The following is an 8,433-nucleotide window of genomic DNA, read 5'->3' as shown; positions in this document are numbered from 1 at the left end:
TATTTCATGCTTTATTTGCATTATTTAGTCTATATAATCACTTGTAATATTAAGTTAAGTTAATCTTCGTTCTTGCTTAGAGTACACTGTATCGCGGCTTGTCAAAGTAAAAGTTTTTTAAAACGTTATTAACGTGACAGAAAACATAACTAGGTAGAAGTAAAAGGTTTTGCTCTAATTCGTATTCATAATCTCTACCTCTTCCTTGCAAGCAAATGCTTCGGGAAAATAAAGTAAAAGGTACAGAGATTAGCGATTTCGACAAGACATGACTTGCAGCGTGCAGTCAACGCGTATGTGGTCTGTAACTGATGGGGTTGATCTTATTTGTTTCATAATCAAAAGCAGTTCGCACGTCAAATTGATGTAAAGAAGATCCATCTAACTTATTTGTGCAGCTATTTTAAAGTGAATAAAATATTTAAAATGTCTGACACCGATAGTGAACAGGAAGTTACCGAGGATGCCCCTAACGAGATGATGTTTATCGCTGAAAAAGTCCAAGCATTTCCGGAGATTTTTGTCGAGAAGTTCCAGCGATGAAAAAAAAGAAAACTGCTGCATTAACTGATATCATTAAGGAATACGTTACTTTATTTGGCAAGGAGATGGATATTAAAGCTTTTATAAAAAAAGTGAACAATATGAAAACGCGACTGAAAAATAAAACTGACAAAAATAAAACAGGAAACCAGCCCATTCGTCTTTTGTCCTGGGAGAAAGTTATGTTAAATGCTATGGATGCGGATATAAATCCTGTACTAAGTCGGGTACCAGGTGAGAAATAGATTCAGGTCTTTATTATTACCTTGTAGGTACTTATCATGCATGTATATTTTTATTAGGGGCTCTTGCAATTGGCGTGGCAAGTCAACCTTCTTTACCTACTTCAAAGGATGACATTATGGTGGAAAACGATGCTCATCAGATGATTATGCCTCAAGTAGTAGCTAACAAAAAGCGATGCTACACATCGGTTGAAGAGGTTGCTGCAAAAAAAATTAGATCCGAAGCCTACCTTTGCTTCGGGCAAACAAGAGTCTGACGAGACGAGGCAGTTGACGACAACCCAGCTTCAATGATTAGTTTTCGTTGAACAACTGAAAGTTGCTCGTCTCCAACAACAATATTACTCTGCCAAGCTAAAAAATTTAAACGAGACATCAAACGAAAAAGCCCCGCAAGAGTATGTTGTTGTTGGAGATAATATTTACCAAAACTTGTAAAAATAGACGTATATGTAATATGTATCATTTATAACAAAAAATAATAATTAAACGTTTTTTTCCAGTTCAAACGTATAAGTTTATTTTTAGTTTAAGTAAATACATCTTTGTACGTTTGAAGTAAACGACATATACATAGTATTACATGAAAGTTTTAATCCTAATTATACAGCTATATTGTTATTGGTAATAAGACGAGCTAATTCCTTTCGCCGCCTTTGTCCTTGTGCGCAAATAGCATCTACATTTTCATTCTCTATAAATGGCTGTTCTTCTTCTTTGTCATTTTCTTGAAAATCTTCATCTCTTAATTGCTTAGCTATATTGTGCAACACAGCACACGCAATTATAACTTTTGGAATGCTGGTCAGTTTTAATCTGCATCCATACTTCAGGATAGGAAATCGCCGCTTTACTTGCCCAAATGTATGCTCAATCACAACTCGCTCTGATGTAAGCAGCCTGCTAAAGACTCTCTGATATTCCTCGTGGGGGTCGGTGTAAGGAGTCATAAGACATGACAATATACCATACCCACTGTCTCCTAAAAGAATAGTGTTTCTTGTCTTTTTCATGATTTCACACACTGCCGAATTTTTCCATATACGAGCATCATGGACTGATCCAGGCCAACTTGCATCTATACTAGTTATAACAGAATTCTGGTCGCATCTAACCTGTACATTAATACTGGCAAAACCTTTTTGATTTACATATTCGTCTCCAAATTGGGCTGGTTTTCCATCAAGACGAATATGAGTGCAGTCGATAACTCCAATAGCTGTGGGAAAACGGAACCTGGCCAACCATTTCTCTTTGGCCTGCATAATTTGATTTTCTGTATTTGGGAACCTGATAAATTTGCCGGCTTGTTGTACAATTCGCTCTAGCACGTCATGAAATATTCTGGACACTGTGGGTTGCGAACAACCCAATTCTTCAGCTATTCCGCTCTGAAATCCAGGGTTCATACAATACCGCAGAAATATTTTCAGTTTCTGCACAGGTGACTGGGCTGCTTCACGAGATTCGAAATCCATGCCAAGAAAGTAATTTGCCAACCACACCACATTTTCCTCCTCAAATCTAAACAACGTCTTGAAATCTGACTCACGAGGTGTACGTCTTGGTTTGTAGTATTTTCTTGTACGTAAATGCACCACATTAGCCATAACTAACACAATACTGCAACTAATCAACCAAAGATCACTTAAACAAGCCCTTACAAATAGATTTTATTAAATGAAATGCACAAATTTTAAGATGCAGGCTCTAAGATGCCGGGACAAGTAATGATAAAATGAGAAAAGTTGCTGTAACCTAGATTCCTTTTTTTAGAAGCAAATCCTTTAGTTTTTAAGCAAATGCTTCTTTTTATAAATAAGAAAAAGTTAACAACTTTTACTTTGCAGAAGCGCGACCTTTTCCTTCCCTTTTTTTTATGCATATACTTTAAAGGAATTGCTTTATTTTTTGAAAGCAAAAGGTAATTTTTTTTAATAAATATGGACTAATGTCCCATTTTCCCTTAGATCCCTCCCCTAGATCTTCATTTCTCTTTTAGCCCGTATTTCGTGTCACATTCTGTTTTATTTATATTTGGATTCTCTTGAGAGAAATTATATATGGTTCTCTAGATTCTAGAGCTCTAGAGTAATTATATATGAAATTATGTATAATTATATATGGGTTTGTTTTATACTTAATTGGCAGTTTTCTTCCTTTTTCTTATCAACTCTTCCTGTTTTATCTCCAGTGTCTTAGCTGCAGTATTTACTATTGTAAAGAACTACTAGTGCGCATATCGTCTTTTATAAATTTAATAACAGTTTAATAAGGAATACCTGGGCTTAGAAATTTCATCAAACAAAAAGACAATGTAACTATTGATATTTTAATTGAACAAGAACAAACAAATAAAAAATACAATTGACAATATTATAACGGAAAGGTCAGTTTTTAGAAGAAAATAAGCTTAACGTCAGCTGATGTTTAATCTGACTATTAATGTTTACTGCATACGACCTAAACCATACCCATTAATAACTTAAATGTACATAATATATATTTTTATGTAATATTACCTTTAAAGCATAGTCCTTTAAAGCATCTAAGCAAATTAAATGTACTTAAATTGAAAATATTATTTTTAACTTAATTAAGGGCAAAGCCACACACATTACTGGGGCTAAATACGGATAATTTTAAACAAAAATAAAGCTCTATAGATACATACAATATTTAAATTTATGTACAAACCTAGAGTTAAAGATCAAAAGAAATTAGTAAACATCCTTGCCAAAATATAAAAAGTGGACACCGTAACTTTGCTCGTATTTTGGCAAATATGTTTTTATTAATTTAGTTTAATCTTCTCAAACTAAGCCCTAATGCAGTTTAATATTATTAAAAAAAAAACTCTATTTTGCTTAAAACTGAAAAATTACAATTATTATAAACATTATAATACAAATAAATATAGATTGTCAAATGTTTCAGCTTTTAGGAATTTGTTTTAACGAGCGTGGTTTTTACAGAATGGACGTCCTCCTTTCGCAAAGAAACTCTGTCCTTCAAGGTTCTTCTTACACATCTAAAATAAATTTAAAAAAATCTTTTTTGTCGATTTTCTAAATATTTAATAAATACTTACCGTGCAGTTAAAGCATTGACTATGGTAGTTATTGTTTAAGGCTTCTACCCAACGATCACCAGCTTCAACAGGAAATCCACAGGCAAAGCATTTAGTAGTAAACAGCTCATTCCAATCTAAAAAAAATCACAGTTGTTTACCAAAGCAATTTAAATAAATATCAACTACTTACCAGCTTCACAGTAGGGATTACCGTCCTCCAAAAAGAATGGATTATTGCCGAACAATTTTCCACAATATACACAGTTGAAGCACTCAGGATGGAAATTCTTGCCAATAGCTTTCAAGCAATCCTAAGTATGCGTTTGATAAATTAATAAAATAATTGTTTTGATACCAAAGCTAAGCTTACCCCTTTAATTTTACCATTACATTTGGAGCATGGTGGGGCGAGGTATTGTTCGAAACAATATTCGCAATATAGCTGACCTCTTTCTTCTACAAAACCGAGATCTTGTAGGGGGCGCTTACAGGATGGAGTCGCGCAAATAAAGTGATTAGGGCACCAGATTTTACCAAGAGCAGTTATAAATGGTCCTCTGCAAATAGGAAATACGTTTTATTATGGACAAATTAAAAATATATATTATAGGTACCTAATTTGACCATGGCAATGTCCACAAAGCGGTACTCTGGCACCAGGCAAGGCGGCGGCATTCAACAATCCTTTTCCTCTCTTTGGAGCAGCAGTGATTCCTCCAGTTTGACGACCAGCGCCGGCACCTATATCAGTTTTGGGAACATTGGGTTTTTTGACGTAATCACTGGGTTTTGCACTAGCACTAGGGGGGGTAACATGCTTTATTGGGGCTAAGGAACCGGGTGGAAAAACACGCCGAACAGGTGGTGGAGGTGGAACTGGAATGGATTCGGATCCCTCCTGGGCAGGAGGAAGTTGAGGCTGAACAAGAATCTGAGCAGGCTCCGGTGCAGGTTGATTAGTTTTTTGAAACGAAACGTGGTGTGGATTTGTTACATGAAATGATGTCAACGTTGGGGGTTCAATAGCCGGCACATTGACTTTTGAAAATGAATCTTTATTTGTATATGTTGCACTAGTCCTTATTTCTATATTACTTTCTTTGTGACTTTTCTCATACTCTTCGGTGACTAATTTCCTTCTGTGTATTTGTGTAGAGCCATCTGCTGACTTTTCAGTGCTCTCACTTGCAGTTTTACTCACAGCAGCTAAGTGGTCTTGTTTCATGCTTTCAGCTACATCTTTTCTAGCTACACCACTTACTCCTCTAGTTACCTCCGACGTCTTTTCATCTACTTCCAGCCTGCTTTGCTGAATTTGTAAGTCAACATTTTGAGATTGTACTTGATCAACTGAAACAGCAGGGCAGGCAATATTTAGTAAGCTATCTTTTCTGTAAAAATCCATTCCTCGCTGCTGCTCTACGATATCTCGTTGATCCTTGTATTCTGGAAGATATGTCTTTAAACTTTCTTTAGCCTGTTGCACTTTTGTATCTTGAGGGGTGGGTAATGGCTTTGTTGACCTCAACGGGTTTGGTGGTGGCCCTTCTGCGGGCGATTTAGGCCTAATTTGGTGAGCGGCCTGTGGGAACGGCGACGGAGATCTACTATGAACTTCTTTACCTGGGTGTGGACTAGGCGATCGAGAAACTTCCGGATGGGTTGGATCAAATACATTAGTTTCAATAGGCCGATGGAAATGGGGAACAAGATTATCTTGATAGTAAGGTAAAAGAGCTGGCGCCCTATGCACCATACTTGGTGTCACTGACCTAGATCCTGAGGAAAATGTATTACAAGGCACAGGTTGAAAATCTAGTTTTGTCGCCATATGACTTACATCTTCCGTCTGTATAGTGATAGTAGGTTTACTTGGAGGTTTCTGACCAACTGTCTCTGTATCGAGTTGAGGGACTACTTTTCTCTGACAGACAGGCTCGGAGACAACCTCTGGTACTCTCTGACTTTGTTGCTTATTCATTTGTGATTGCTTCTTTTGCTGCTCTAATCTTTCTTCCGCTCTTTGTTTTCGTTCCATCAAAAGAAGATCAGCTTCGGCCGTTGCTTTCAGATTTACCTGGTAACTTGGTAATCCTTCTGGCTTCTTTAGCATCTGGCTAGTCTGTATTGGTTTTATCTGAGTCACTTCTTGAGCTGCCTTTACTACTCCTTGAGCTTGTTCTTGTTGTTGCTGTACCAGCTGCTGCTGTTGCTTTACCTTTACGGACACATTTTCTTGGTGTCTAGTTGTTTGTTGAAGACCTTGGGTTTCTTGAATAACTGTTTCTTTGGTAACGCGTGTAGGCTGTTCCTGGACTGTAGCTATATAAGAAATGGGAGTGGGTGGCTTGCAGGGTACTGGTGGAGTCGTAGAAACCTCTACCGAAAATTGGGCATGATCTGATTTGTTTTTAAATGAGCAGGAAAAGCCTTGAAAAATTGGTGCAAAGCTACTTGGCATAGGACATGATTCTTGAACGATTTGCTTAGTCATTTGCGGAGCCTCTATGGTCTGTTTTTCTATTATTTTTGTTTCTTTACATTCGCTTTTTTCTGACCTATGTTCCATCTCTGATTGAATAGCTTCCTCTATAGCGATAGGAGCATAGTAACTCGGCGGTAAGGGTTCTTTTTTATTCATCTGAAATGATGTAGGTAGCTCTTCGGGCTTTAAAGGTTTTGTAAGCAAGGAACGATCAACTTTATCATAATTTTTTTTAGTATTTTTTGAGTCATCTGAATGCTCTGGAAGTAATGGAGTGTAGGGGCGATCCGAAGCTGTAGTAAGAGCACTTCTCATATCAAGCTTTTCGCTAGGTTTCGGTAAATCATCTATTAACTTATCAAGCGGATCCAACGGTTTCTTTTTCACAGGTGGTTTAGGGCTTGGTGAGCCAATAGGAGTGAACGGTCTCTCTGGTGCTATTTCAAGGGCTTTAACAAAGGGACTGTAGGGTTTTGGTGGTGGTAATCTAGGCTCTACTTTTTCGGGTTTTTCATCTGGCTTGGTTATTATTATAGGATGCTCCGGTGGAAAATATGGCTCAGTAAATTCAGGCAATGGTACAGGCTTTGGCGGAGCATTCGACAGAGTATTAAAGGGTTCTGATGGGGCGACTGCGAGGGCAGATGCAAGAGGGCTAAAAGCTCTTTTAGGCTGAAAAAGGCAAAACGTATCGGCATCTGGACTTGTGGTACGGACAGATTGTGTTAATGGAGATTCCCATTTTTGCGGAACAACGTTTTCTATTTTGGTTTGTAACTGACATTCAACTGTGTTTGGGTTATACTGCGTAGGCCTTTGTAAAACACACGAATTTGGATTTTGGCAGCACTCTATAGTTGATATTTTTTCCTCGGGTACGTTAAGGAGGGGTGGAGCAATATTTGGTGTCGCTTTTATAACGTTTTCAACGAATTTTTGAGTATCTAGAGTTTCTGATAACATTTCGACACATTCGGTGGCGCTGCGTCGGCCACTAAAAGAAAATTCCTCTGAATAAAAGGACATTGTTTCATCCAAATTATGATCCTCAGGTTCGTCTAAAAAATCCTCCGCTTGTTTTTTTGCTGCGTATTTTTTCTCAAGTTCAGCCTCAACTTTTGAGGGAGGAGGATAAAAAAGGGGACAAGCGGTCGGAGCGTCAGATATTTCTTGCGGAGGCGGCCAAATTATGTTTGTATGGCGCTCTTTTATTGTAACACATGCCACACGACAATTTGAGGTTACACAAGGAAAAATCAAAAGGGAAAAAAAATTAAAGTTAGTCAAGCATTATGTGCAGCGATCATAATAGTTTGGGCAAGATACTTTACAGGGTTATATTTTTAACAAATTTTTATGTATAAGAATAATTCATAAACACAATTAAGGGGAATTGTATACTAAAGTGACTCTAGTGAATCTTGCGAAACATACAGTAACACTAACTAAATTGTCATCTTTTTAAAACGAACTCTTAAAATCTTTTTACGCGTATAATAATTATATTAATTATAAAAGCATAGAAAATTTACAATTATTTATCTTATTTACAGGTTGCCGGGTAATTTTATAACTCATTGGATATAAGGTTGCTTGAAAAGTCCTATCACTAATATTTAAAATAAAAATGAGGTCGAGTGAGATGAAAATTGTCTAATTAATGTCAAAATAATTTTTATTTAAATCATACATATTTAATTTTTTTTTCTTTAAGAAAACTGTCTCAAAAGTTCATCTCTATGCGTAAGCCTCTATTTTCTCAGTTGAGCCATTCTTCTAGAACAGCTGCTGCCGAGTTAAGATGAAACCTAATATTGGACCAAAATTAAACAAATTTCTATTTAAAAGTAATAGTTTTAAAAACAATGAACCTTATTAGGCGGTGAAAATGTTCAGACAGATTTATCGTATTTTTTCACTATTTTTTAAATTTAAAAGACCGACAACAAGTATTAATTAAAAATACAACTTAAGCAACCTTATATAAACGTTATTCTTATATTTCGTCTTTTCGATATAATTTAAATGTCTGAAGTAAGCAAGAGAATGACACTGAGAAAATAATTAAAGACTTATAAGACATAGGT

At 36.4% G+C, this 8,433-nt stretch overlaps 1 protein-coding gene across 4 annotated transcripts in view; it reads right to left on the bottom strand.

Annotated features, from left to right (window-relative positions):
- Positions 1-3,106: 3,106 nt before the first annotated feature.
- The window catches only part of LOC126745491 (PDZ and LIM domain protein Zasp), a 61,998-nt gene continuing 56,671 nt past the window's right edge, over positions 3,107-8,433 (bottom strand). For 2 of the 4 annotated variants that reach the window (XM_050453357.1, XM_050453358.1), the window contains exons 11-15: positions 4,476-7,551; positions 4,232-4,418; positions 4,052-4,172; positions 3,880-3,995; positions 3,107-3,819 (exon numbers count right to left, since the gene is read on the bottom strand). In XM_050453357.1, coding sequence (XP_050309314.1) covers positions 3,742-3,819; positions 3,880-3,995; positions 4,052-4,172; positions 4,232-4,418; positions 4,476-7,551 — 3,578 coding nt within the window. In that variant the 3' untranslated portion in view covers positions 3,107-3,741. The remainder of the gene's footprint in view (positions 3,820-3,879; positions 3,996-4,051; positions 4,173-4,231; positions 4,419-4,475; positions 7,552-8,433) is intronic. The other 2 variants (XM_050453359.1, XM_050453360.1) reach the window with 1 other exon arrangement.

This window comes from Anthonomus grandis, chromosome 16 (assembly GCF_022605725.1).
Source record: "Anthonomus grandis grandis chromosome 16, icAntGran1.3, whole genome shotgun sequence".
In the NCBI taxonomy this organism is placed as follows: Eukaryota; Metazoa; Arthropoda; class Insecta; order Coleoptera; family Curculionidae; genus Anthonomus; species Anthonomus grandis.
The sequence above is the reverse complement of the archived record's forward strand: the minus strand, read 5'-3'. Positions and strand labels throughout refer to the sequence as shown.